Here is a 27886-nt window from a genome sequence, read left to right as displayed (position 1 = left end):
TCCCGCTGTCCCAGAGGAGCAGCCCTTTTAATTGTGTGCCTGTTTGTTGGGCAACAAGGCTCCCTTCAGCTCTTGGAAGAACAACTTGAAAGCATCTCCAAGCCCTCTCTGTGCCTTCTCAGCAAGTGTGTGGCTGTGGCGCTTTCCCCTGCAAAAGAAGGCTTCAGGCCAGCCCGCTCTGCATTCGTGCAGGGGTTGAACAGGCACAGGGAGCAGGCAGTAGCGGCAAATTTGTGGCTGGGGATGTTTCAAAGTAGTGTGGGCAAAGCGCTGTGGGGAGAGCCGGGGAGCAACGTGGTGGGGAGACGAGCTCGGGTAAGGGGGGGCCTTGGAGGACCCAGACTGAGCTCCCGGCAGCACTGCAGCCGTGGCACCAAGCGCCCCTTTCTCCTCTTTCCCTACCGCAGAGCAGAGCTGTGGAGCAGAGGCTGTTGGCAGCAGCCAGCTTTCATGGAACGAGGAGCAACCCTGGCCCAGTTCCTGTGGGAAGACAGAGGGGGAAGGATAGAGGGAACAAAAAAACCCTCAAAGTATTTCTATTTTAATTAAACTGCTTCCCTGTCTGACACCCTCATTTGAATCTACAACCATTCACAGCTGGCATCTGTCAAGTATTTCAAGCCCAGCTTTCCAGAGATAACCCATAAACCTCCCTACCCTGGCACAGAGCTGGGAAACAAAAGGCTCTTTAACATGCAGATGGTGATGCCCTTGCTCAGGTTCCTCCCAGACACCAGTCCCAGGGAAATCAGGTCGAAAACAGAGCAGAGGGAGCAGGAACTGCCAGGCTGCATCAGATGTGAGATCAGTCCCGAGAGGTGGGGAGGGAGCCAAGGAAGGAGTGAGAGTCCCACAGTAAACAGAAAGAAAAGGCATCTCCCACTTTTGGCCTCAAAACAATCTCTGCTTTGGAAGTTGGTTCAAATCAAAGTATGAGGGAGAGACATCAGCTGTGAATATTATTATGCAGATATAGCAGCCACTTTTTGAAACGCCAAGATTTTGACCTCCTCTGGCAAGGAGCTCTGCAGATTAAGCCAGGAGCTGGCCCTGATTGGAGTTCTTAAGACAAATAGCAAAGAAAATGCTCATGAACAGTCTCATCTGCTCAGTACAGGCAAACAAAAGCCATGCCACAAAAGACGCAGGAGCTTGTCAAGGGAGGTGCCCCAAGGTGAGGACTAGGCTACCAACAACAAAACCACAGTCCTGTCTACATTGGAACCCTCCCACTAGCCATTTCCTAGCCCACCCCTGGAAAGCCATGTCACTCTGAGCTTGCCAGGTGATGCACAAGCCTCTGCCCGGAGCAGAAGTGCTACAGGGAAGCGCCACCACCCTCCTCCTTCCACATTCCCACTGGGTTACATGGTCTATGGCTGAGAAGGCTGCTTTTAGGACTTGCTCCGTGGAGAGTAACCTACTGAAAAGCTCTATACCCCAGCTTACTACCCAGCAGGAAAGCAAGGCAGAGCCCCTTAGGCAAGGCAGGGCGCTGCTGCTGTACCAGAGAGGGAGGAGGCCACACACAGAGAAAGTGGAGGCAGGTGTGGTGCCGCGTGTGCTGGGATGGACACAGCCGGTGGGGTCTGCCGCAAGCTCCTGTGCCCCCCCAGGAGCCACTCTGCTCTCCTGCGGCACATCCCACCAGCAGCAGGCTGAAAGCACAGCCGCTCTGCCTGCTGCCATCCCGGCATCCAAAGCTCAGGGCACCCTGGCTGCGAAGGGGCTGCCAGAGCTCGGCGTTCCCCTGCCTCCTCGCACTGGGTTTGCCCCTTGCAGGGGCAAACAGGACTGCCGCGTGAGAGCAAACTGGGTCAAAGCAGGGTCCTGCATGCTGAGCCCACCCCAAATGTCAGCTCTGGGGGTACCTGCAGAGTGCAGCTGGGTCTCTGAATATCCTGCATTCCTTTCCACCCATAATATGATGTTTTATGCCCATGGGTGAATTTCCAAGAGCCCTCGTTGTCCTAACGAAGTTTCCTTTCACCTGCAGGAGCTACAACGATAGCTGTTTCCTGGATTCTCCCCTCTATCCAGAATTAGCAGATGTCCAGTGGTATGGGCAGGAAAAAGCCAAGCCTGGGACTCTAGTGTGAACCCCTGACCTCAAGTTAATCACATCAATGCCATTCTGAGATCACCGCACTGCCTCTCATTTGCCTTACCCAGATGCACTGTCACCCAGCACCAGCTTCAACTCTAAGCACTTTTCTCACGATGCAATTCAAGACGACATTTACAGAACACTGGCCCTGAGACATCCACCACGACAGTGACAGCGACGGACCGCAGCGCATCCCATTGCCAGACTGGTGCACGTCCCTCCTACGGCCCGCAGGGCAGCGGGTGCAGATGAGCAGCCATCCCCACAGTCAGTCGGCAATCTAAAAATTGATTTTCCTTTGAAACGATGTAAGCCTTTCAAGGCTTACATCAAATCTTATTGTTCTGCGGCATGTAACAGCAGTAAGATTTCCATGACCTGAGATCTGAAGCCAACAGAGTATTAGTTTAAGGGGGGGGGATGGGGGATAAAATTGGACAGAGGCTGAGAAATGGATATCATAGTCCTGAAAGTGCGTCTCTTATGAAACAGTAAAATCCCGTCACTTCAAAGATGTGTCAGAGTCTTGCAATCTGATCTGCGCTGCCAAAGATCGCCACGCCAACGTCGGCAGGATGAGTTTGCTCAGCAAGTTCCAGCTAAAGGAACATCTCTCATTTAACTCAACGGCAGACACAACCACCTCCCGTAAAACGGCATTTCCTTCGTTGCTTTGAGTCCACCTACATGCAAGTCCAATAACTCTGTGTGCTGAAGACGCACTGGAGGTCTGGGCTGGTATCACAGCATCGCTGGCTACAAGCTACTATGAAACTGGACAAACAAGGTTTACACAGGCATTATCAAAAGCAGAGGCAAGCACTGCTGCTCACAGCATCTCCGTGGCTGGCAGGGGTTGCACACCAATACATGGAGAAGCTGGGGTTGCGTTGGTTGTTTTTCAATACTCTGGTCAAGATAGAAATTGCCAAGAAACCTTTCCACAAACAGACAGAGCCAATAAATTCCTATCGATTTCTGCACAAAGCGTGAACATGAAATCAAAGGGAAAGCACATCACAATCTAATTGACACAGTAAAGCTGCATTAACATATCTGTTCCACTCATCTTCCCTTCGTTAGCACCAGTGTAGCAAAGGGCTTGTCACCCGGTTACTGCTGTGTGGGAGAACCAGTCTGTCGGGAAATGGAAAGGCTTCCATAGAACAACCGGCAGACTAGGCAAATCTTCCCGTTGCAAGAAGCAACCACAAGAAAGAGAAGCAACTAAATTAGGTGTTGGACACGAGCAAGAGCTGCCTGCTGATACCAAAAGGAATTGTACAAGAGCGTCATGGAAGGAGCTGCAAGTTTACACATACTTTTGAGCAATGCTTTATACATGTCAAGCCATGGAACTTTAAAAGGCCTCAAAGACACTTTTATAACGAACAAGTGCACAATCTAGGTGGATGTTGAAGCTGGCACATCTAGTCTTCATTGCGGTGCTATGCTGTTTTTATTGCCACTAGATGGGGGGAGGTACCCGGCCTTCCCCCGTTTGTGCGTGCAAACGATGATTTCCTATGGGAAAGGCATTAAAAGAAACGGCTGGAGGGGGTTACTTTGTGAAAAGCAGAAACTGAAGTTAGCTTTGGTTTAAGGAGAAAAGGAAAAAAAAAAAAAAGCGAGTGTGTGTGCGCGTGTTCCAAGAATAACAATAGCGTCTACCAGACAAAGTAGGGCGAAACCTTTAAAATTAAACACCGCGACTTGGGGGGCTGCCACACCTTTTGGTATCAAGATTGCTGGAAAACTGCATTCCAGGCTTTAAAAGAGAATGGGTTCTTAATTGGGCTTGGAAAGATGATGGGGTTTCTAAAAATTTATGCAAGCAGCTCATGTGAAGACCTTTCTGCCACAGATACTAGAAATGTTTGCTTCAGTTCTCTGCGCTTGCCTGCTGTGCCGCTGGCGTGCATCGCTGGTCCAGGACAGGGAGGTGGCAGCGATGGGCAGAAATGCTGTTACTTGTCCAGGGAAATCCACGGCAGAGCCAGGAAGGGAACTCTTCCATGTTCACACATGAAGCATAACTGCATTATCCTTCTAGGGGTGGGGGCGCATACTTTTTTATACTGGCAAGGGGGTTTTAAAGGTGGCCATGCAGGCCTGGCACTGCTGGACCCACACAAAGAACCACCATCGGAGCACATCCCCCTTCAACGGTAATCGAAGCCCCCTAACCGACTGCTGGAAGAACAGACAGCGGTGAGATTGCACCCTTTATCTAGACTTCACCATCTCTTTGTGCTTTGGGGTCTTTAACATGGGAATTATTTCAGGCTTCTAATTGGATTTTTAGCTGGATAAGAGATACTACCGATTAGTGACATTTACTGATAAGATTCAGTAGCTAAAGTGAAAGGATTAAATAAGGACCAAATTAACCAGCAGCGAGTAATTTAGCCCATGGATTTTTAGGGGCTCTGAGCAACTGTCTGTTTTCTTTTTAATTTCACTGGTAAGTGGTTTTGGTTTGGGTTTTTTTTTTCTGTGTACCTTCTTTTAATTAAAAAGAATTCAACAACAGCGGCACTATGAGGCCTCTGGGCACCACAGGAAGAAACATTAATTCCTCTGAGACCAGATCCGCAGTTTTGCAGCAAAGGTTAAAAGGTGGCAGCCCTGAAATTGGGGGGGGGGGGGGGGGGGGGGGGGAATAAAAATGGTTAGCCTGAATTGCAAACAGGCTCGAGTAGAGAAAAAGCTTTCTAGAAATGGATTGAGTTTTGCTTTGTGTTCTGCTTTTCTGTTTTGCAATCAAGGCACACGTGAGCAGCCAGTCTGGTAGTAAAGACAGATTAAGTAAAACAGGTTTTACTGTTTAGCTCAATTCAATTAAACACAAATGTACATAAAATGTTAATCATATGAGATTAACATATTTAAGTATAACATGGAGGGGCATATACATAGCTATTATATACAAGCACTTGACTACCAACTTAACCCCTCCTTTACTTTTTTATTTTTCAAGGCTCCATCTGACATAAAGCCACAATTGCGTTCTTAACCTACATGTCTGACGCTCCCTCTGTTCAGCCAGGAGCCGGGTGTACGGTCTGTGCACTGGGCCATGCTGGGAGGCAGGGTTTATTTTTAAATGATATTATATGCAGTCGAGTGTTGAAAATGTTGAAACAGTCCAATTTGTTTTCACTCTGTATTAGTTTTAGTTTCAGGCATAGCCGATCCCCATTCAGGTGCTATCAGATGACCAGTTACTGCTTAGTTAACTAGATGTAAAGTTTTACATATATATTAATGTCAATAGTTTTATTACAAGTTGTGTAAAAGGGACTCTCTAGTTTAAAAAAAAGGAAAAAAAAAAAAGAAAAAAATTAGGTCTCTCCTGAAATTGACTTTAGAGCATGGGAAATGATTTTACTGGATTCTGTTCAATTGTAATCAAGGAAAAAAAATATGTATGTTGTAGAAAAAGTTGCAGAATTAAAAAAGATCTGCTTTTAATTTATTCTTTTTGTATTAAGAATTTGTATAGTTACCTTTACATTTTGCAAAACGGTGTTGTCAACACTTCCTTATTAAAGCATTTTCAAAATGAAACCTTGCCGTGGTGTTTTCAGGGCACAGCGCCTGGGCAGTCCTTACCCTGGTGACCACACCACCACATCTGCGAGACCCTGACTCCAGATGTGTGCACAGCTGGCCAGGTGTTCCAGGAGGGACGCACTCCTTTGCTGTCAGGGGGCCTGACTGCAGGCAACGCAGGGCATTCCCCTCCCAAGAAAGCCCATCATTCAGAGATCCCCTGGGGTTCAGCGCTGGTGCTCAGCAGATCCCTGCTGGCTCCATTGCATGTTCTCTCACACACCGGCCCCAGGAGGCATCAGGGCAGTAAGAAATGGTTCGACTGACTTCCCGCCCCTGTAGGAAACACAGTCTTGAAAATATGTTCATTTTTAATGCACATAGCTTGAAATAACGCTCACTTACCCAAGTTGGGTGCTAAGGGGCTGCGTGGCTGTTCGCAGCACGCCAAGGCCCGTAGGACAGGCTTGATGGCCAGCACTCTCACCCCTGGTGCGGTGAGGAACTGCCTACTCCTTGCACTAAGTTCCTGAAGAAACCCTCCTTGTGCCTTCCATTAATTCCCGCCGTCCAGGGAGCTCCCTTCCACACAACAGCATCTTTTCCACCACCCACCCAATCCCCGCACCCTGACGCCCCAGGAAGCTACCAGCCGTGCCAACCCAGAGCCAGGAGGCCATCCCCACCGCCACCCAGCATCGCTGCGTGGGGGGCAGCCTTGTGTCATAAATCCCCGGAAGGGTTTGGCATGGGACAGAATGGCAACGATGACATTTTTCAGACATCCCCCTAACTCTGGGACTTTGGTTCAGATTTATCGCCAGTGGCTCCAACACCGCTACAGGCAGCGCTTCAAGCTCTACACCACCTCAGGAGCCGTTTTCATGACAGCCTGCTCCAGGCCCGATACCAGCCCTGGCACCCCTGCAGCAGCCCTCCGGGAGGGCACCATGCTGTGTGCTCATCCCCTGGGTCCGGGAGGCGGGGTGCTCTCCTCCCCCCAAGGAGTGAAGCCATTTATATCCCAGCCCAGCTCATTCTTTGGGCAAAACTGGATCTATAATCATAGGACGGTTTGGGTGGGAAGGGACCGTAAAGGCCATCTGGTTCCACCCCTGTGCCATGGGCAGGGTCACCTCCCACCAGCCCAGGTTGCTCCCAGCCCTGTCCAGCCTGGCCTTGAGCACCCCCGGGGATGGGGCACCCACAGCTGCTCTGGGCAGCCTCTGCCAGCGCCTCACCGCCCTCATGGTAAAGAATTTCTTCCCAGTATCCAATCTAAATCTCTTTCAGTTTAAAACTAGAGATTTTATATAATAGAGATCATATGGCAGCTAGCAGGACCGGAACCCAGTTAATCCAAATGAATTGATCCCACATACGCCGATCCCAAGAGGCTTTCCAGCGGTACAGACAAATGTCAAATAAGGAATTAAAGGCATTTAATGACCATCGGGCACGATGACACCGACACAAGGCAGAGAGCACGTGCTCCGAGAGCAGCACTGCACACAGCCCCTTCCACCGCCGGGCTGGGGAAAGGGTCAGGGGCTGCAACAAATGACCAGGGGCATTGAAGTCCAAAAAACACTCCAGACATCGCCATGGTGAACGTATGACTTCATCCCAAGGCTACAGGTCTTTGGATTCAGTGGAGTTATTTCCGTCTAATGAAAGAATTATCAGAAATAAACATCTGCAGAAGCCCAGAGGGAGAAGTCTGAATCGCTGAACTGAAACATACCCTCCCCACAAAAACCATCAAGCAGTGTGACAGCTGCGCCGCACCCACTCGTCCCTAGACTTCAGTCGGATGGGGTTTGGATTTTTTTGGCTAAAAGGCATTATTAACTATTTGATCATGGTCTGGTAGCTGTAATTTGGGGCCATCCAGCTGCAAAGACCCTCCAAGCAATGATGGAAAGTAGCTGCCCTAACCGTGTCCCCCTCAACTGTGATCCCCTGAGGACTGAAGCTGGCTCTCACGTGCCGAACAGCTGGAAACTCTTACCCAGATATGCCGTGAGAAAGTACTTTTCAGTTCCTTGGTTCCCCATGCAGCGCCATTCCACGAATTGCAAGGGGATAAAGTTCTTCCGTCATGGGATTCATTCAAGCAAGGCGGCTGTATTTCAGGGACTGTCAGCAAGGAGGCACATTGCTTACATTACAGTCTTTAAAAACCTGATCAGAATAAAACATTCCAACCCCAAATTCACATCCCTACAGGAGGCGCATCCCCACTCAAACCGGTACTTGGGGCACCATTAAAACTCTCCTCAAGAATCAGCTCTACAGCAGGAGGGAAAAATCTATCTAGTACTATTACAGATGCCCTAAGAAATCCAGCTCCCGCCAAAGCAGACGTTACAATGCTCCCTAAACCATCCCCTGGCTACTCACTTGCTGCATTTCCCAGGGAAATAATAGCTCTGCTAAATGAGGGACAATATCATTCCCTCAATTATTTAAAGAGTTCAAAACTAAGGTCAGGACAAAGATGTAGAAACAGCTCAGGAAATCATCTGGGTGGGGAGAGGGGTAAAGTTGCAGCATTACAAATGTTTCCTGTCGTAATAATGCCTCCAAAGAGTATCTCTATAAAGCACTGCAAAAAAAGTTACCAGACACCACTGTTAATGAAACTCTTCCATGCTCTTGGCATCTGTCCAGCTTCTCCCCACAAATCCCCATCTACTCCCCAAAGGTCCCTCCCCAGGCATCAGACAGGTCTCATCCACCTCATTTTTATTACTTCTAAACTGTTTAAGGTCTTGACATTTTCTCTGGGGTCAGACGCTCCAGACTGAAAAACTCCTGTATCCAAAGAGGCACTTCAGAATCCAGAGAGTCTCTGGAAGAACCTGAAGTTCCTCAAGATACTCCTCCAAACTCAGTGCCAGCACAAATCTCTCAGCAGCACATCCCACTGTGCCTCAGGACACTGTAAAAACCCACAGGAGACTGGTAACTCCTTCAGGAGAGGGTGCCAGTTCCTGCTCTGTGCTTCCAGTCAAGGTGAGGACTCGGGACAAACCAGTACGCTCAAACGCTGACCCATTTTTTCAGGAAGTGGCTCTGCTCGCATTGCGCCGGGCCTACCGCTCCGACAGCCCACCGGTAGCAAGCCCACTGCTCGCGAGTGCCAGATGTATCAGAGGACCTGCTGCCTCACAGGAGCAGCAACAGGGTACCAGATTCAAATACCTGCCTGAACCCCACTGCGAGCAGCCAGGACCAGACCCTGCCCTCTCCACCGACTGCACAGAAGAGGCTTCTCCAGAGGCTGAGGAGTGCACTCTGTATGGCCCCACAGATCCAGGAGAGCCGAGACGGATGCGAGGTCTGGATTCTCGCAGATGTGGGTAGTGGCGGTTATTAGCAGCCGCTGCAACGACCAACAATCTGGAGCTTCACTGCAGGTCCTAGGAAGGCCTCCTTAAGAGAAGAGCCTGTTACTACTGTTGCAGAGGTACTGCAGTTCTTGTAATTTTAAAAAGTGCATTATTTCAGGCTAAGACTTTCAACCCACAAAGCTTCAACATTTCACTGTTTATGCAGAATTAGACATCATCGTTTCTGTGAGTTTCCTCACCATTCCCAGTGAAGATGCACAATGGCAAAGATTTGTGGCTGCTAGAAATACTGTTCATGGTCATGGGAGGTCCTAATTATTTTCTCTGCAATGCCCAGCAGACTGAAATTTTCTCCAGATGTATAAAAATGGGATCTGAAAGCCTCAAGAGCCATAAGATTACTTCCCCCAAGCCCAGAAGGTTTGTATTAAAAACGTTGTTAACACAAAAAAAAAGCGCCAAATCAGATGCATTCAAGATCAAAAACTCTTTGCACTGAGGCTGGCAGCTGAGAAATATATAAACTTTTTTTTCCCCCTCCTGATAAATACCACATGAAAGATTAGCCAATAAAGTCTTCATATTTACAGAAATAACCAAGATTCAGATTCAATTGCTTCCCTCTAATCATCTCCCCACATCAGTATCCAATGGCAAAACAGCCCAAAAAGTTCCACATACACCCCTTGCGGGGCTGAGTCTCACCTAAAGCTCTAAGACATGGGAAACAGTTCAATCTGTACATTCCCTGAATAACAAACTGAAATAAAAGCAAGGGTCATGTTCATTGCCCCCAGTCGTTGTCCTGATCATAACATCTTCAACCCCCCCCGCCTCTGCACTATACTGGATGTGTTCAGCGTAAGGCATAGATTCTACAAGAAATCTAAATAAATGGGGCTTGTAAAAAGGAAGCTGTAGAAAGTCTGCTGCTTTATGCTTCTTTGCAAAGCCCACCCTAGGTTCCTGTTGGTGTTGAAGCACAATCTCTCTTTCTTCAACCCTCTCTGGGTCTTGGAGATCAAAATATGAGTCATGCCTTGGACACCGCAGCCTCATAAAGCATTGTACTCCACACATTTCGATGGGTCTGTTGGGAAGTGCTTCTGGCAAATGGTCATGAGCCTCTTCAGCCCCTAGGAATTCACAGAACAAGGACAATTCTGTAATAAAACTGCAGCTGTCTAACAAACTTCACAGTTTACAGTATTTTTAAGTTTAATAAGAATAATTAGAAAGGAAAGGCTGCTATTTTGGGGTTGGGTTGGGGTTTTTTTGGTCTTTTTTTTCTATTTTAAGTTTTATTAACCTTCCTCCCTGCAAAGTTCCAAGTTATCTCCAATATTAGAAGACTCTGTGGCATAACCAAAGGGACTACAGATCCAGTCCTGTCTGACAGATTCATAGTGAGGAATCACAGTGATGCTTTAGTCTCTCTTCATCACCAAGGGAAAAAACAATACTATCACAGTAAAAGATCTTTAAAAGACACCCAAATATTAAAAGTCATTCTAAAGAGAAAAAAAGCCACTTCTGACAACAAAACAAATAGGACAGCTAAGAAAACCAAACAATTCCTCAGGTGCAGAGGTGTCATTCCTCCCCATGGTGGTACCACAGCTGACCTGCACTGTGGAGGCAAACTGAAGAAGCGATCAAGGAAGAACGTGAACTTTCCAGTTCTTTCAAAGCATCAATTGCCAAAAAAGAAAATGACAGAAACCCTGTGATTATTTTCCTTCAAATCACGCACAAAAGTCTAACAAAGCAGAAAACCGCTGTGGTGGTAGTGTAATTGAGCAGTGACACTGCTCCGAGACGGCAGACTCATGGGCCCGTCATTAAACACTCATCATGGGACACAGCTCCTCGTTGAAGGGGAAGATGATTCAACAGGCAATGCTCTGGCCTCTCCAGTGCAGGCACAACTGGAAAACATGTCCTAGCACCGTAATGTCTCCTTGCTTGGGATGCCACGATCTCAGGTTCGTTGTAGATCAGAAACATGCTAGCTTCAGGTAACTGCTGGGAGCACAGACAGTATCTCACGCTCCAGTTTGAACCAGACCAGCTAAGCCAGACCTGATACTTAAACATGGAGAGCGTACGTGTTTAAAGCCAGCTTTGCCTTGGCACTTCAGTACGTTGTGTCACTCAGAAGCACAGGTATGAAATTAGTGGGAATATGAACATGAGGATTTCCTTGACCAACAGATGTAACCCCAAAAGCAGAGAACAGGACAGACTGTGGAATTCATAGACATTGTATCTTCTGCAAGGGATGTTACAAGAGATCAAGCAACACTACAGAATAGGGATCTTTCTGCTACAACAGCAGCAAATGGACGCAGATGGCCAATTACGCACCAAAAATGGAAAAGCAGCGTTATGGCCATGCTGAGGCCCACACCAATCTTTCTTCAGAGTCCAAATCCCTTTTTTAACATGGACTAACAACAAAATTATTTAGTTTAACATAAGCTATTTCATCCATTCCACACTTTCAAGCACGTATTACACTAATTGGAGCCTGTCTCTGAAGATGCATAATCCACATGCTAATTTTCACCTTAAAAAAGAACTGGTCAGATTTAATTTGCTGGTGCTGTAAGTGACTGGAGCTCCCTGTGACTTCACAATGATATTTCCTCAGGTTACGCGATTAAAAAAAGATAGCTGAAGACAAACCAACAGTTATACTTGTAGCCCAAATACAAAGGGACTCAAAGTAGAAGGCAAAGTTGCATTTTGCAAGCAATCTGCTCGCATGCTTGCAGACATCTGCAGAAGTTGCAAAGCAACTGGAGTCCTGCTGCTGCAGCAGGAAGACATTTATGTAAACCTCCCCAACTCCATGATGCTGCTCTGGAGGCTTCAGAGTTAAGCCAGAAGGTCTTTATCTGAATTAAACTGCAACTGGCAAGAGGCAAGTGCATTTACCAATGCAAGGAGAGAAGACTTGCTTCCTCAGACCTGCCCACCCACTACACTGAAAGGACAGAAAAGAAAAAAACACTGCTACTAATTCCACAGCCAGAAGTTCATGGCAGGAATATGAAAACGCACAGGAGGAACTAAACCTGGAATTCTGAGCGCACACTGTTAAAGAGGCATGTTTGTAAAATGAATCCATTTAATCTAGTTGCAGAAACAGTCAGAAGGACTGTATGTCACGGTACTAAATTCCATGCACGATATTTAAACCATGAGTTAAGCAGTGGAACAACTCGGGAGAATAAAGGATATCTTCACAGCTACTTTGGTGTTCACGTAGGATTACAATAGTTGAGACATAGAAAAACCCATCAGACCTCATTCCTAGCCCAGCACCGAAGAGCCTTAAGGTCCAGGATGAGCTAACTATTAAATGATGTTATATTTGACCCAAACTAAGGCAATTGTCCATTTCTAGGACTGTTTTATCACATCACCTGAAACCAGTATTTCTCAAAGATCCCCTAACTGCAAAAGCAAATCTGTTGGATTTCCAATGCTAACATTACCTGTATATATTTCCTTTGAGTTTCATCATTGAGAACATGGGCTACATGCTTGGAGAAAATCTTTTCACGACCCGTTCGAGCGTGGATGCCAACCATAGTGACGCCAATAGGCCAGGGAGCATTTCCAATAGCCATCTGAAGATAGGCATCGTTCGCCTGAAGAAAAACAGCACATGCACTCTTAGCAAAACAGAAAGAGCATTAGAAAGCAGAGCATTTTTGCATTGCGGGACACAGGAACATCATCTATTCTGGGCTCTCCGAATCAGGTTTCGTTGCATGCTATTAACCAATTTTACAACACACCTTCCCAACAATAAACAATTCATGTTTATGCTGAACTCTGAGGGGAGCAAAGACTATGGACTTTACCTCATGAAAGAAAGCACTGGATAAGGCAGTCTAATTACCTTGATCAAAACTAAAGTTTACTAGGACTATTTTCAACTCTGCCTTCTCAGGTTCCCATAAGCTTTTCTGCTGTAATCACCTATACAGCCCTTGCTGTTCTGCTGCAGACTAGATCAGGGAGCCCTGTCTGTAAGCACAACCCACTGCAGCCCAATCTCATGTGTGCAGGTCACCCAATACACGGGAGTGCAGTGGGGCCTGACAGCTCTCGGGGAGAGGAGCTAGGTTCCAAAGAGGCTGACAACCAGCTCTCCAGAAAACAGGATTAAACAAGCACATTAGTAGCAACAGTTACGAACAGAGCAATAGTAGCAGTAAATAGGAATCTGAAATCTCCCGATCAAGACAGCAGATCCCGTTTCTAAAGCTGTAGCAGACAACATCCCTGCAGAAGAACAGGGATAAAACTTGAAGGGAAAATTAATAGAAAGGGAGAAAGGAAGTACAGAGATTAAAAAAAACATGACATCTGAGAACCAGGAAGTGAGGAAGACAGACACATGCGTACAATTATAGAAACAGCTTCAAGAAAGATGTGGAGCAGGACATTCCTCCACCATTAGCAAGTAGCAACAAGACTCACTGATGAAGAGTCCCTTTATAATCTCCTATTTAAAGAGCAGACAATAAGAAATAGCAATTATGACCAGTGGGTGCAGTTTCTTCCCAACTGGTACTGAGCAAACTGGAAGGCGAGTAACTACCAAGGTTGGGGGTTGCAGACAGAGCTGCAAGTAAGCCTGAAGAAGGGACAGGACTTAGTCTTCACCTTCATGAGGTAGAATCTGAACAAATACCTACTTGCTGACTTAAATATAGTTTTGTGATGAAACATAGGATATGAACATCCAATTAAAGACCCTCCCAGGACTGTCACAACAGGGTTAATTAAGGTTGAAGGGACAACTGGCATTCTGGCATTTGCCTGCTGTCACATGTTGATTTCAAAATTTAAATCTTTCAAGCATTTCATCTAACTAAGCAGTAAGGATTTGTGGCTGACAGTATTCACTAGGCTGCACAAAGCAAAAAAGCACAGAAGACAACAGCAGGCAGAAAGAAACAAGTCCCTTAAGAAACAAAATGGAAAAGGACATGAGTATCTTTAAAAGCACACGGCTCATTAGCCTAATTGGAAAAAAAAACCCAACAACAAAACCCACTTCCAAACGTGTACTCAACTCCTCCAAAATCAATCTGTGAATTCTACATAAAGCCAAGCACCTCCAGGACAGAGAAGCAGAGCCGATTAACCCATGACACATACCACATTCCCACACACTCATTATTTTGTTCTAGAGGGCACTGGAAAGGGAATTTCAACATAATGATGACAACCAAAAGAAAAAATTCCCCAAACAAAACCCCGCTATCATACATCCCACACTTTCAGTTCTGCTTTCAGATGATTTGGATTAAACTTTCCTTAGGCCATCTTAATTTTTTTCAGTAACAAAAGCAGGTTTCCTTGCTTACTTGACAAATTATCCCAAGTCCCCACAGGAATGGTAAGAAATACTAGAAATTTAAAGGCAAAACGTGGCTCAATTTCCTCTGCGTACACAAGGTTATTTAAGCAAATGCTATAGGTACTCAAGTTCCACTTCTGAAGGCAGCTACATACAAAACGTAACACTGTCTTTGATCCTGTGTGCCAAAGTATTTCTGCCTCCCTCAGTAAGCAGACTTCACCCAAAAAACTATTTAATAATTTACCTCAGCCCTACCAAGCCAGCTAATGTGAGCATAGCCAAAGAAGGGACAGTGTCTCAAATTCAATTAACTCAGTTCGCCTCAATTAATTCCTAATTAATTAATTGACAACCTATTACTATTAATTCAATACCTTCGTTTAACTTTACAATATCAGGTTTCCCATAGAAGATTCCTCTGCAACTTAATATAACCATCTCTGAGAAAAATTTCTCTTGGTATTTGCAAAGCTCAAAAGATCTGACAGGCTGTGGATCAAACATTACTTGGAGCCTAACCTTCAACAGCCATTTTTCATTTTGTCTGAATATACGTTGCATGCATTTCCAGCTATGTATCTTCCAAATAAAAAAAAATAAAATAGGAACGTTGAAGTAATGAATTTCATCTATTAGAACCAGACTGAACATGCCAGAAGAGTGCAAACAAACGTACCTTCACATATTCTCTTTGCAACATGAATTTAATAATATCAGTTATTGATTCTTTGATGTCTGCAGGAAGTGTCTACAGGAGAAAAAGACAAAACCCAGTATTTACTTCAGAATAGCAGCTCAGGAAAATCAGCCTACTCAGCATTTATACAAACTTTAGCAACTACCCTAGCCTGAGGACTTTAAGAAAGGAAAAGATCTTCATTATTTAGATGAAGGATCCAAAGCAAGAGAGGTTAAGTGGTTGTGCCTAGTAGCAAGTGGCAAAGTGCAAAATACAACCCCAGTTCTGTCACGTTTGCAACCCAATGAACAGGTGATACATTAAGCAACACCTGGAAAAGCAGCGGGTAGGCAGAAGAATCTGCTGACCAAGATAAAAAGGTCAGAGCTGGGAGTCATGGGCTCTAGTCCCAGAAAATAACCAACCTACCCTCTCTTCTTCTTACCTTAGGAAAGGGCACTAAGCACTGGGTACTTTGAAAGCAGAAGTTAAAGCAAGTCTTACAGGATAGTGACATTTAAAAGTGATTCACCCTTTTCCGAAGTTTTCTGAAGAGTGGCCTCAGGTACGATTCTGTCTGCTTTTGAGTGGCACTATTCAGCTTCCCTTGTACTCCCCGTTTCACGTAGTCTTCTCTGGCATTCAACTCCTTAGCCCAAACTCCAAGGAGAAACTGTAGGAAGAACAAGCAAATTTATGTCATAGTGCCATCTAGTGACATCCTCAGCAAAACAGATGGGAACAGTGGTTTAAGCCACCAAGGCAAAATGAGGTTTTTGGAGAAATCGGAATGAAGAAGGCCTCTTTCAGAAGGACAGGCCAGGAGGGATAGTAAGAACCCTCCCATCATAAAAACACGTGGGCAAGGGAGGAGCATGTATTAAAGGCGTGTACAAAAAACCCAAGGAAACAAGAGTGTAGGTATCTGCGCTGGGCAGGAGGAGGGCCACCTACAAAGAGCACAAGACACCGATGTTTCAGGGCAACTTTTGCAATGGAGCCTAAGGAACGGTGCAGATCACAGTGAAGACACCAGAAGGCAAACATGTCAAATGTACCTTCCCTCCACCCAGAAAACAGGTTTTGAGCTTTCTTTGTCTGACTGCCCAGCCCAAACTATATTAAAATGCTGGTGTATCTTACATACACATCAAAGCTTTAGCTCTGGCTGTGACTCCTGATCATCCCAATAGTTAGACAGGGACCAGCTGACTCAAATGAGGCAATACAGGCTTCTTGCCAGGAAACAAGGGAACAATTTTCTGCTATCCACTTGAACCTGTTTCCTTAGCAAAACCAGAGGACTTCCCTTAAAATTCTCTTATTTCACATGACAGTACCAAGTGACATCTCATTTCAGCTGTTCCTGGGGGAAGGGAGGCAGGGACTCCACAGAATTTTTTAATGCTGTAGTAGTACACAGAAGCAACTAGATACAACTGCCTCAATTACCATATTGAAATCAAAACCTGTTTTATTTTGTCTGGAAAAGTAGGAGCAGATTCTGCAAAACACCGCTCTCCCAACAGCTCTTTCCCAGGTCTAGCAGCATTAGTCACTATTGTGACTAACCGAGGCTGTGGAGTACTGAACATTTAAAAACCACTCAAATCTTAAGCATAATGTGTCAGTTTTTCTCTCCAAGCAGCTGAAACCATCCCTTCTGTTACAAAATGTATCTGAATGACAGTAAAAAATATGACATAGCTACAGAATAATTAATCTATTGGAGTTTGTTACCTTCAAGAACTTTGTTATGATGTCCATATCATAGTGATCGTCACCCCGTCCTAAGGATTCTCCCAAAACCTAGAACAGGAGAAAAAAAAAAAGGCTATTATTTCCACACTGTCTAGAAGTTTGCCGCCACCACCACCACCACGCTTCAATGCTCTAGCTTCCTGCCAAAACCTCAGAACTGTTAATACTAACAGCAATTTTTAGAAACATTTTCCAGTAGACATAGTTGGATTTATAACCTATTTCCATTGTCCTCACATTTCTAAACTGAGTTGTATTTAAAAAATCTCATAGATTTGGAACTCATTTCAGTGTAAGCCTTTATGCTCAAGGGAATGCAGTTAAAGTAGCTTAAAATTAAGACTGCAGTGTCTTCAAACTTTTCAGAAAAAGATTACTTTCATGGCTCAAACCAAGCCTGTCCTACTACCCCAAAAAGGTAATACTTTGAGAACTAACAGACTGATAAAACGCAGCCCCATTACAACTAGTACCCATTCTGGTACCACAGTTATTTTAAACCAGAACCCCTGGTACCCTAACAAAAAAACCAAAGACTGTCTCCTAATACTAATACATTCATTTAAGCTCTCAGTTATAAATCAGATTATTTCTTAAATACACTTGTGGAGGGGTGTTATGAAGATCAACTCCTGCAAAGAGTTTTGAAGATTAAGGGCAAAAGACTTCAGCTCAAGTTAGTGTGCTTTTCAAAACATTACCCTAAAGTACCAAGGGCTGAATGCATTTCATGGCATTCACACAACTACCATGGTATTCTTTCAGAACATGGTAGCTATTTGCACTGAAGTTCCTGGGACACATCATCTCTGCACTTCTTATATTTCCTGTGATCTGATGCCCACTTTTTTTTTTGTCCTAGATGTTTTTATATAGAACATTCTCTCTGTGTGTCCATTTTTCAGAGTCCATCTCTCTTGTATAGGGAAAATTCATTGATTCTATGCTTATTACCCTCTCAAGTACTCATTGAAAAGGCTTTAGAATTTATAACCAGGTAATGTTATTTTTATCAAATTCTTTACTTCCAACCCCCCTGCAGAGGGAATCCTAACTATATCACTTTTCTTTGCAGGCAACTCCTGCCCCCTTTCTGATGAGGTGTAGTAAACAAAGACCACTTGAGTTTTCACATGTCTACTGTAGGCACTTAAGAGTGCAACTCAAGGCTTCGAAACCTCAACTCCCTAACAGAGCATATTTAGGGATACTTTAGAATGCCTAAGTTAGATGTGGAAACAATCCTGAAGCTTTCTCACAACAATACACTACATCTAAAAATCCCTGAATTAAAATCTACCCATCACACACTTCTAGTTCTTCAATAGTAGTATTCTCCTCATGGACTTTCAAGTCATTCTGTGAGTCATCGTCTCCTGCTTCTTGGCCGCCTACAATTTCGTTCAGATACTGCTGGTCAATCTTATCCAAAGCAGCCTTCAGGTCATTTCTCAGGCCCTAGAAAAGAGAAGAAATTACTAATCTACAAAAAAACCTCGAGCAAATAAAAGCAGTTCAGTCCTGTCACTGTGAGCATCCAACTTCTGTTTAAAAAAAAATCAAATTCTATAAAAACATGCATAAATCTTTATCTTTGCTGTCTGAATTTAAACCAAATTAGAAGAACAGTTTCCAGATTGCTTCAGCACTTAAAAAAAGACACAGGCACATTAACATCTGCAATGCTCACACCTATGAAAAAAGACTTTTTACCAAATTTTCACCAGAAAAGCAGGGAGTACTGAACCAACTTCTAGGACTTCCTTCAAGACATTTTCTCCAAGCAATGCACTGAACCACCCCAAAACAAACAGAAAACAGAACATAACCATCATCAGCCCTACAAGTCTTCACATCTGCCCTGAAAAAAAGCTGTAGATGAGGTAACACTCCTTCAGTGCCATCATATAAAACATTAATGCAGTACCAATGATTTAAACATAGCAGAATGTTTTATATAAAGCGTTTAAAGTCCCCTACTCTAGAATAGGTGACTAAAAAACTTTATCAGTTTGAAATTGTGTATACAAAGTTAAGAACTACTTTTAAATAGAACAAGAAACTCAGCTTAGTCACAGTTACAGCACTTGCATTCTTGAGACATAAAATATAAAGCTCTATAAAGGAGTATGGCATTTCTTACCCTAAGATAAATTCAGCCACTCCACTGGGAATACATATGCACTTCCCCTCCTCCATCACTATACTTGACTGTCTGGAGCATTTCTATTAATCATTTAGTAGTCTAAAAATGTCTGAACCATAAACTGGTTTATAGTGAGTATCTACATTTTAAGCAACACAAAGCAACAAGAGTGGCTGAAACATGGAACACAAAAATACAATACAACCCTATTTATGAGCTATTTCTTAATACTTCTACTACTGTCATTGATGTCACTGGAGGGGAAGCTTTCATTAGCAGAATTATATATTTATTTTTTAAAAAGTGTTGAGATCCGTTTATCTTTTTTGAAAAGACTCGAACAAGAAAAGGTTTTCCTTTTACAGGCAGCCCCAGTGAAGATGTTTCAAACAATTCAGTTTGCCATAAATTAGGGAAGAAAATCCAAATCATCACTCTCTTAGCTGGGATGCAAATTTGGTTAACAGTGAAAGCAAAACAAACCCCAACTGCATCTCCTCAATTAAATGATCAATTCTTAATACAAAAAGAATAAATCAGTTAACTATGATGTATCTTATAGTCATTTTTTTAATTGATGGCTACTTTTAAGGGAACAGGAGAAAAAGCAAGTTTCCATAACAAGTAATAGCTCTGGAATCAAGGGATTTGAAAAATCCTTTACATACCGGAAAGACAGGATGCAGTCCTCCTCTTACTTACCTGTACCTTCTCAGAGAAGCATATAATCATAAAAACAGGATCATTTTAACAGTAAATGACTGTCTTCTCTGCTGGTTGAGAAGCTGCTAACAGCACAGGCTGGGGTATTATTGCTACCTGGAGGCCCCTTTTTTAACTGAAAAGGGCCTAGAAGGTTTCAAGGTTTTAACTAACATAAGGAATTGTAATTGTGCACAAAACTATGACACTTAACATACTTACTCAGGTGATAAATGAGACTGAGCAGATATTTCTCTTTGCTCTGTACTACCCCTCACTCCTGAAAATCAGCAGTTACTGAAACTGATTTTCGGTAACTTTTATAGGGTTCTTGATGGGTTATCCCACCACAAATAAGTAACTAATAGCCAGCCAGTCTTACCTTGTTCACTTCAGGTGCAAGGATTTCTATCTTCCTCAGACGTTGAAATGCATCATAATCTGTTTCTCCAAACAATCTGATTGGCTCACCTCTCTCACGTAACCTCCTGATAACCTGAAAAGAATTAAAATATTCCCTTACACTAACTCCTAAAGGAAGCAAAACAAAATCCAGAATAACAGATTTATTTACTTTGCTTAGGATAACAAGCTGAGCTGGACTGGGGAGGAAATGACAATATTTTAAGCAGTAGAAAAATGTTCCAGACACTTTACAATCTAAATAGAGAATTCCCACGGTATTTCAGTGAAAGGTCATTCCAAATATTACCAATCTAAATTTTACATAAAATCCCAAGTTGTTTGATACAGCCTAACTTCTTCCTCCTTCTGACTTGTTTAAACAAATACACCAAAATCATCCCTCTGGCACAGCTCAAAAAAACCTTTTCAAAAATCACAAAGGGACTTGACAATAATATCACTCACCTACTTGTCTAGGGCAATAAAAACACTCTCTTAACTAGGCTGCAGCTTGTCACTGATCTGCAAAACAATTTGCTGAAAATTCACATCCTTAAGCATCTGGTAAATATTAAGTCCCATAGTCTAATGGGACAGTTACTTTAAAACAGATGTAACAGGTGAAAAAAATCTCCGTCAACTGATTCTTAAAGTCACGGGCAGAGCCAAAACCTAAACTTTATTCTCCCGATTCCTCCTCTCCTGCACTGCTTGCTAAATCTCTTTAGTCTTACCATTATTCATCTAGTGTATCAAGCAATAGGCTTATTGGTATATGAATCACCACGCAATACTGTGGTGATCAAGAGAAGGGTTTAGACTTCATTTCATGCCATACACTTCATTATACCAACGCTGGTTGGACAACAAGAAACTAAGTGAATTGAGACATTAATTCGTTTATTCAGTGGCAAATGTCTTGCCGCATGTTAGGAAACATTTGACTTGCAAGTGTATCACACTTGGCTGTGTGGTGGATAGCACACTGGCACTGCAGTACCTAAACCTCCGCCAAAACATGCACCCAAGTAGATCAATAGCAGTGAGACACTGCGCATTACACAGGTCTGTATGACCAAACCTCAAACCAAAACTCAAACCAACAGCCCACATTACAAGTCCTGTGACACACTCCCGTAAAAAACGGCAAGTATCCAGCAAAATTAAAGGGACATGATGTCCTTGGATGTTCTCAGCTGTGAATTTCAGTATTTCCAAGAGCAGAATTTATTCTGTGCTTCTGAACTTCCTGCTTCTCTTCTGTTTTGGGGTATAGATCTGTTTGTGAACTCGCATTCACATAGGTATTTTTATCCTTAGAAAGCACAAAGAATGCACCAGCCACTCTGGCTTCAGGACTGTTCCTTCTAGAAAACAAGGTGAACATCCAAAACTTTAGTTTCTAAAATCGGACTCAGACCAATGAACTACTCAAAAAAAAAAAGAAGCTGGGAGAAAAAAACTTGGAAAAGGTCAGCATCAGTGCAAATCCATGACAAAGAGGCTCTACCTATCTGTATCTCCCTACACACTCAGTTGAACAGCAGATCCTTGATAAGCAAAGATGATAATTTATCGTTGACTGTAAAAATGGAGGCTTATTATTTAATACAAATTGCCATTAAAAGTACAGTTCATTAGAAAAAACAGTCCCTAAACAAGACATTTCAGAAGCATTTTCTGTAAACTCAGGTAGTCTGTTTACAACGACTGATTTTACCTCCTGCCTGGAAAGAGTCATTGGTAACTTTTCTTCTGCCAGTTCAAGTTCCAGCACAGGATTTGACGCAGTCAGTGGTTTCTCTTCCTCTTCTTGCTGCTGTACCTACATTCAACAGACAGAAGTTACTAATGCACCAATGGAAATAAACCTATAAATTGACAGCAACAGTGAAGATATAGAACTCTGGAATGCAGATTTTAACATGACAATATAAACTTTGAGTTTCGTAGTTTTTATAGGCTATAATTGAATTTCACAGAACAATATAAGCTTTTAAAAGTATCAGTAATTAACTAACACTTCTGTAGGTTGCAGGAAGCAGTCTCTATAGTAAATAGAAAGGACAATTGCTAAAGTTTAGCAATCACTTCAGCAGGCACACGCCAACATTGGTGCCAAAAATAGCAGATCCACCCCCTGCCTGTTGATTCCTGCCCCTGTTCTACCCTCTTCACCCATGCAAAAGCCTTTGCATCGCTATGTGATGAACCAGATGTAGGAAATGATTCAAACAGAAAATAATCTGGCAAACACAAAGAAAGGTACCCTTCGCAGACCACTTAACCTCCTCATCCAGCTCAACACACATAGCACATGCATGGACACAAGGGCAGAAATGAAAACCCAAGGGAAGGGAGAGAGCGGGGCTGCTTCTTTCGGTGGCAGCGTAAGCTTAAAATGTTTATTACCTACAGCTTCAGTGAGCTGAGTACAATTAGCAGTGATCCATTGCTTCTAGCTGGGTTTTGAAAGGTGCTTGTTAGAAAGACATGTTACCTTAAACAAGTTTGCCATAGTTTCTTGCAGGTTTAAAAAAAAAAAAAAAAAAAAAGAAAAAAGAACACCTACAACTCCTCACAGGGGCAGGATCTCATTAATGATTCCTCTTAATCTAAAAGAAGGTCCCTGAATCAAACAGAGCTTTCCTGCTTCATTACTCAATATTTTAATAATGCAAAACAACTCTTTGATCAAAGTAACTTTGAGACAGTAGTCATGTAACTACAGTTCCCTTTATAAGATCAAATTTGACACTTATGACAGCATGAGCAGATCGCTCTTGGTAATATTCCTATAATAAGGGAACATTTCCAGTACTCACTCACATCTTGGGTTTTTTCCTAGATTCCTTACTAGAACTTATTTCCTTTCCATACTTGCTGAAAGGGAGATGCCCCACTTCATCCTACAGCACCCTGCAGCAATCTCCGTGCACGAGCAGCTCACTGTCATTTCCAGTCTGTATTCAGGTTGATCAGTTTGATCATTGTACGAGACAGATTTTTCTAAAGAATGTTTCCTATTCTTTCAGGCCAATTTGCCAGTCTTGCACTCAGGTGTTGGTATAACTCCATGTGGCTGCAAGGATCCACCCCTGTGGCTCCAGCTACAAGATTCAGCTACAAATCCATATTCAATGCTATAATACCAAACACAGAAATCGATCCTACAAGTACAGGTGTTTGAGACAAGCAAGGGAAGGACAATCAAATCAATGCTTAACACAAAGGGAGGGGGAAAATAAAACCTCCATCAATGCAGGAAAGGGAGAATTGGCAGGGAACAGAAAACATGGAAGAACTGTGTAAATTTATATTACCTATATAAAGAAATACACTCCCATAGCAGAAGGATACATACAAATTTTAACTTACAAACATTCTTGAAATCATAAAGAGACAGCAGCATTTGGGGGAAAAGATTTGATCCATTCTGTCAGCTGGACTCCAAGTTACAAGCGATACCTTTACCACAGTTATTTTTGTTTCAGTGCTTTCTTCAAGCAAGTCAAATTATTACAACTTATAAAGTATAAAACTGCACAATTTAAAAAGAAATCAGTCCATATTCTACATCTCATCAACAGATCAAATGCAGAAATCTGGGAGGCTCTAAAAAGGTACTAAATGAAAGGAAGTAACTTATTTTAAAACCATTTTCAGGGTTACATTTCAAACCAAAACTGGTGCTGCAGCAGCACAGACAATGCCATTTTAACTGCCACATAAGGTTCTGAAGAATGCAAGCTAATGCTCAAAAAGCATCACATAGTCATTTCCACTTGGAAGAGCAACTGGATTCACAGAACACATTCTCACAACTATATGCTGCACATTCTGAGAATCGTTTTGGCATTGACATTCAAATAATCTACCAACGGATCACGGTTTCAGAATAAGTCACTAACTGGGTAAAGTTCAATTGAAAACAAAGCTCCTATTTGTGCCCAGTAACAGCAAACGAGATTACAAGCCTATGTCTTCCACAAGGGAATGCACACCCCCTCCCACACACATATAATCAGGCAGGCAGGCAGACGCACACTTGTAAAGAAAACAGCATTCTTCCCATTTCAGTAAACTATTGCCCTGACACCATTACAAGGCAGGTAAAGCCTTCCAGATCACTCATTTGTTGCTAAATGCGCCCTAGGTTACCAACTGTTTTCTAATATTTTGCCAGCAAGAAAATAAATGCTGTTGTCACACACTTTCAATGTTGAATGGTTGGTGGTCAAAACCCAAATACAAATACATACAGTTGGCAGATTTTTTCAATATGCGCCCAAGCTACACTGATTTCTTTTGGACATTTTGACAAGATCATGAAAATTATCTGAATGGATAAACCTATCCAAATATATCCATTTTTTTCCAGTAAGGGGGGGTGGGGGGAAGGTAGCTATATCAGATCCAGTTTTCATGCCTAACAGCACAATTTAAAAAGAAAGGAAGACAAGCTTTGACCCCAAGCCACTTCATGCTTTACAAAAAAAAAAAAAAAAAGCCAAACCATAACACAAACTTAAGTAGCTGTATATCATGCATATCTTTTCCTGCATTGCAAATGGGTTTGGAAACTCATACCTCTCCAGGTGGCTTCTCATTTACAGGCTAATGTATAACATCAACAGATTGAACAAAGAACAACAATTATCATTAACAACATTTATACTGTTGATAATAAAATGTAGACTTCAAAGCAAACATAAAAATTCCTGGAAGAACAATTACCATACCTTGTAGCCACATCTCTGGAAGTAGGCCTCCTCTTCTTTTTTAGCTAACTCACTGCGTTTGAAATATTTCTTATTTCCCTAGAAGAGAGGAAAACTATTAACAGCTTACAGTTCTTTGCACTTGGGCAAAAATGGCTCAAACTTCCTTACTTGATTTGGTGAATTCAGCTGCATCTTTTCATAGAGATGACTACCTTGTCATGTAAAGGGAACTAGTTGAAAGCACCTCTGAAAATCAGCAACATAGAGCAACTTTGGAGCACATAAGCATACTTAAAAGTACAATATGTTCACCAGCGCTTTAAACAAAACATTCTTTGTCATGTAAGGCTGTGGCAGTTGTTGGTGGACAGCTTCACTTCAGATGCACACAACAAAGCCCAGGTTGGAGTACAAGGAAGTTACTTACATAAACCACACAAAACATGTCATTTTACACCAAATCAAGGAGGAGGGAGAAATCACCTTTGTACAGAGTATTTTGTAAGCTTGTTTGGGGCACCTACGCAGAAATATATTTGATAAGACCTTCCAGAGACATGACAGCTGGTGATTGTGGTCACCCTAAAGCATTTCCTTGATTAACATGAGCTATGACTTCTTTCTTCACACTTTGTCTGCCTGATCTACAATAGCCTCCGATCACAGCTCCCTACTTCAACTGCTAATGCCAACACCCAAACTCAGATGTCAGTGAAAGTGCTCTGCTCTACCGCGAGTGCTTTTAAGCACACGCGCACACCTATGTGACCCTGCTATTGCTACAAAAAACACAGCAGCGGTGAGGAGAGGCAACCACACATTGTTCACTAAGGGTTGCACAGATCTTTCTCTTGCCTCAGTACCTGAAATAAATAACTAAACTAGCTCCAAAAGGCCTCAGCACACAGCGAGGCCCTGAAGCCAGGCTGCTCCTGCGCCCCCAAATTCCTTCCAGCCCCTGCCCGGATCCCATCCTGGGCCGCTCCTGCTCCTCTTCCCCCAGCGCTCTCCCGGGCCGCCGCTCACCCCACACACCTCATCCCGGGCCGCCCCAAAGCCCACCCCGGGCAGCTCCGCAGCCCCTCACCCAGGCCCCTGCCCCATGTTGCTCCCGCTCCCTCTCCCGCCCGAGCCCCCCCTCAGGCCGCTCCTGCCGTCCCACCCCGGGCGCCACCCCGGGCCCGGTCCCCACCCCGGCCGGCTTCCTCGCCCCCCCCCCCCCGGCCGGCTTCCTCGCCCCCCCCCCCGGCCACCCTCACCCCCAGCAGCTCCTTCTCCTCCAGCTGCTGCCGCTTCCGACTAATCTCCCGTTTCAGGATGTCCATGGCGACTCAGCCGCCTACACCGCCTCCGCTGCCGGAAGTGACGGAAAAAAACAACAGCGTTACTTCCGGAAGTCCACGCCGCGAGCCGAGCTGCAAGGCCAGGCACACTCGCAGCGCCCCCTGGTGGGCGGGAGGAGCGCCGGGGGCGGGGGCGATGCTACGCGCTAGTGTGACTGTGCACAGGGGGAGCTGTGACGGCTCAGCTGCCCCGGGGAGGCCGCCGGGCTGCGGGCCCAAGGGGAGCGGGGCGCTGGGCAGGGGGCCTGGCGGGGCGGAGGGCCGTGCCATGGGCCCAGGGATGGCGGGGGCGGGGGGGCGGCCTCTGCTCCCACTGACAAGCGCCAGGCCGAGAGGTAAAGGCCTCAAGTTGCACCAGGGGAGGTTTAGACTGGAAATTTAGAGGGGAAATTCCTTCACGGAAAGGGTGGCCAGGCGTTGGAACAGGCTGCCCGGGGAGGTCACGGGCTCCCATGGCGTCGCCATGCAAAGCGGTGTGGACATGGCACTGGGCTGGGCAGTGCTGGGGTGACAGGTGGGCTCGAGGGCGTTAAGGTGTTGTTATGATTCCGTGATGCCGGCCAGTGGCCACAGGACTGCCGTCAGAGGCATGCCCTCAGCGCCGCTGTGCCACCGGCCGTGCCCTCTGGGAGGGTTAGCAGCCCCCCATGGGCAGCCACAGAATAACTGAACCACTTAGGTTGCAAAAGATGTTTAAGATCGTTGGGTCCAGGTGAAACCACACTGGTGAAGTTTAATTGCAGGGCCCTGGCAAGTCCCCTGCTCCTTCCCCAGGTGCTGGTATTAAAAATCACCCAGGAGATGGGAAGGGTCTGTGCTCCCTGTCTCCTGTGCTGTCTGTGGACCTGGGGCAGTGCGTTGGGATTTAACTGTGATGCCTGGTTTCCGCTTCCTTTGGGCCTGGAGCACTACTGAGGTAGCTGGCAGGGACTAAGCTCCTTAGCGTGTATATCCTGGAAGTAAAAACTACTTGCCTTTGTTAGCCTGAGCCCTTGTCACCAGGCATACAGCATTTGCAACACAGGTAATAACACAAAGAAATCTTGGTTTGCTTATTTACCTGTTTTTGTCCAGCGATTCCCATCCCGTGGCTTGTAAAGTCCCAGAAATCCAGAAAAAGTCTTTGAAGAATGAGTAAGAATAGCCAGTTCTCATTATGCTTAAGTTCATCAGGGCTACACCTTCACAGGAAACAAATACCACCAGTGAAGGGTGACAGCCACTGTAACTTTAGCTCCTCTGTTTTGCTTAGGAGCAGTCTGGCTGGTGGCAGCACCTCTGCCTCCTCTAGCCTCATGCTATAGCACACAGCACCTTCTGCCTCCCTAGGTCCTCCCAGTTTGGGGGTATTTTTTTCACCTGTAGGTCTTTTCCCAGATTTTTTCTTTGCCCTTCCCCACTGTAAGCTCCGTGCTCCAGTGGCTATTTTGGAGGGCTGTAACCGCAACTGCCTTTTCACCTATGTTAGATAATCTGAGCCATGTGCTCTGGCTCTTTCTTGCAGAAAATAGTTTAAGGGTGTTGTTTAAACCCAAGCTGGAGGGGTATTGATTTAGAAATCATACCCTGCTTTACCTCAGGCTTGAATGCAATTACTTTGCAATGAGGAAGCAGGAACGATCCTCCTATGCTTTTTCGTAGTTCTCCTAAAAGGAAATTATTTCATATCTGATGGTGAAAGGATCCAAGAAGGTCTCAGTGGAGAGGCTGGGGGGAAGTGCC

General features: G+C 44.4%; 2 protein-coding genes across 8 annotated transcripts in view; one reads left to right on the top strand and one right to left on the bottom strand.

The window, feature by feature from the left end:
* FRMD4A (FERM domain containing 4A) overlaps nucleotides 1–5677 on the top strand; it is a 386250-nt gene extending 380573 nt beyond the window's left edge. For 6 of the 7 annotated variants that reach the window (XM_055710530.1, XM_055710531.1, XM_055710532.1 and 3 more), the window contains one exon: nucleotides 1997–5677. In XM_055710530.1, the coding sequence (XP_055566505.1) occupies nucleotides 1997–2099 (103 nt within the window). In that variant the 3' untranslated portion in view covers nucleotides 2100–5677. The remainder of the gene's footprint in view (nucleotides 1–1996) is intronic. The other variant, XM_055710528.1, reaches the window with a different exon arrangement.
* A 3804-nt stretch (nucleotides 5678–9481) lies between these two features.
* Nucleotides 9482–26184, bottom strand: PRPF18 (pre-mRNA processing factor 18). The gene is made up of 10 exons (XM_055710540.1): nucleotides 26081–26184; nucleotides 24840–24917; nucleotides 21818–21922; nucleotides 20075–20188; nucleotides 18156–18302; nucleotides 16824–16892; nucleotides 15616–15756; nucleotides 15081–15152; nucleotides 12522–12677; nucleotides 9482–10154 (listed from the first exon to the last, which is right to left on the bottom strand). The coding sequence occupies exons 1-10, from the start codon at nucleotides 26144–26146 to the stop codon at nucleotides 10074–10076; spliced, it is 1029 nt and encodes a 342-aa protein (XP_055566515.1). The 5' UTR covers nucleotides 26147–26184; the 3' UTR covers nucleotides 9482–10073.
* Nucleotides 26185–27886: the final 1702 nt, after the last annotated feature.

This window comes from Falco cherrug, chromosome 5, assembly GCF_023634085.1.
Source record: "Falco cherrug isolate bFalChe1 chromosome 5, bFalChe1.pri, whole genome shotgun sequence".
NCBI classification, from domain to species: domain Eukaryota; kingdom Metazoa; phylum Chordata; class Aves; order Falconiformes; family Falconidae; genus Falco; species Falco cherrug.
This window is presented reverse-complemented; position numbering and strand designations above follow the sequence as displayed.

Excerpts from the sequence above, each read along its gene's own strand:
- PRPF18 (XM_055710540.1), bottom strand. The coding sequence starts at position 26,146 with ATGGACATCCTGAAACGGGAGATTAGTCGGAAGCGGCAGCAGCTGGAG. Across the intron at positions 20,189-21,817 it reads TGACTCTTTCCAGGCAGGAG|GTTATCAGGAGGTTACGTGA; the intron begins GTAAAATCAGTC and ends AATTCTTTTCAG. Across the intron at positions 15,757-16,823 it reads TCATAACAAAGTTCTTGAAG|TTTCTCCTTGGAGTTTGGGC; the intron begins GTAACAAACTCC and ends TTCTTCCTACAG.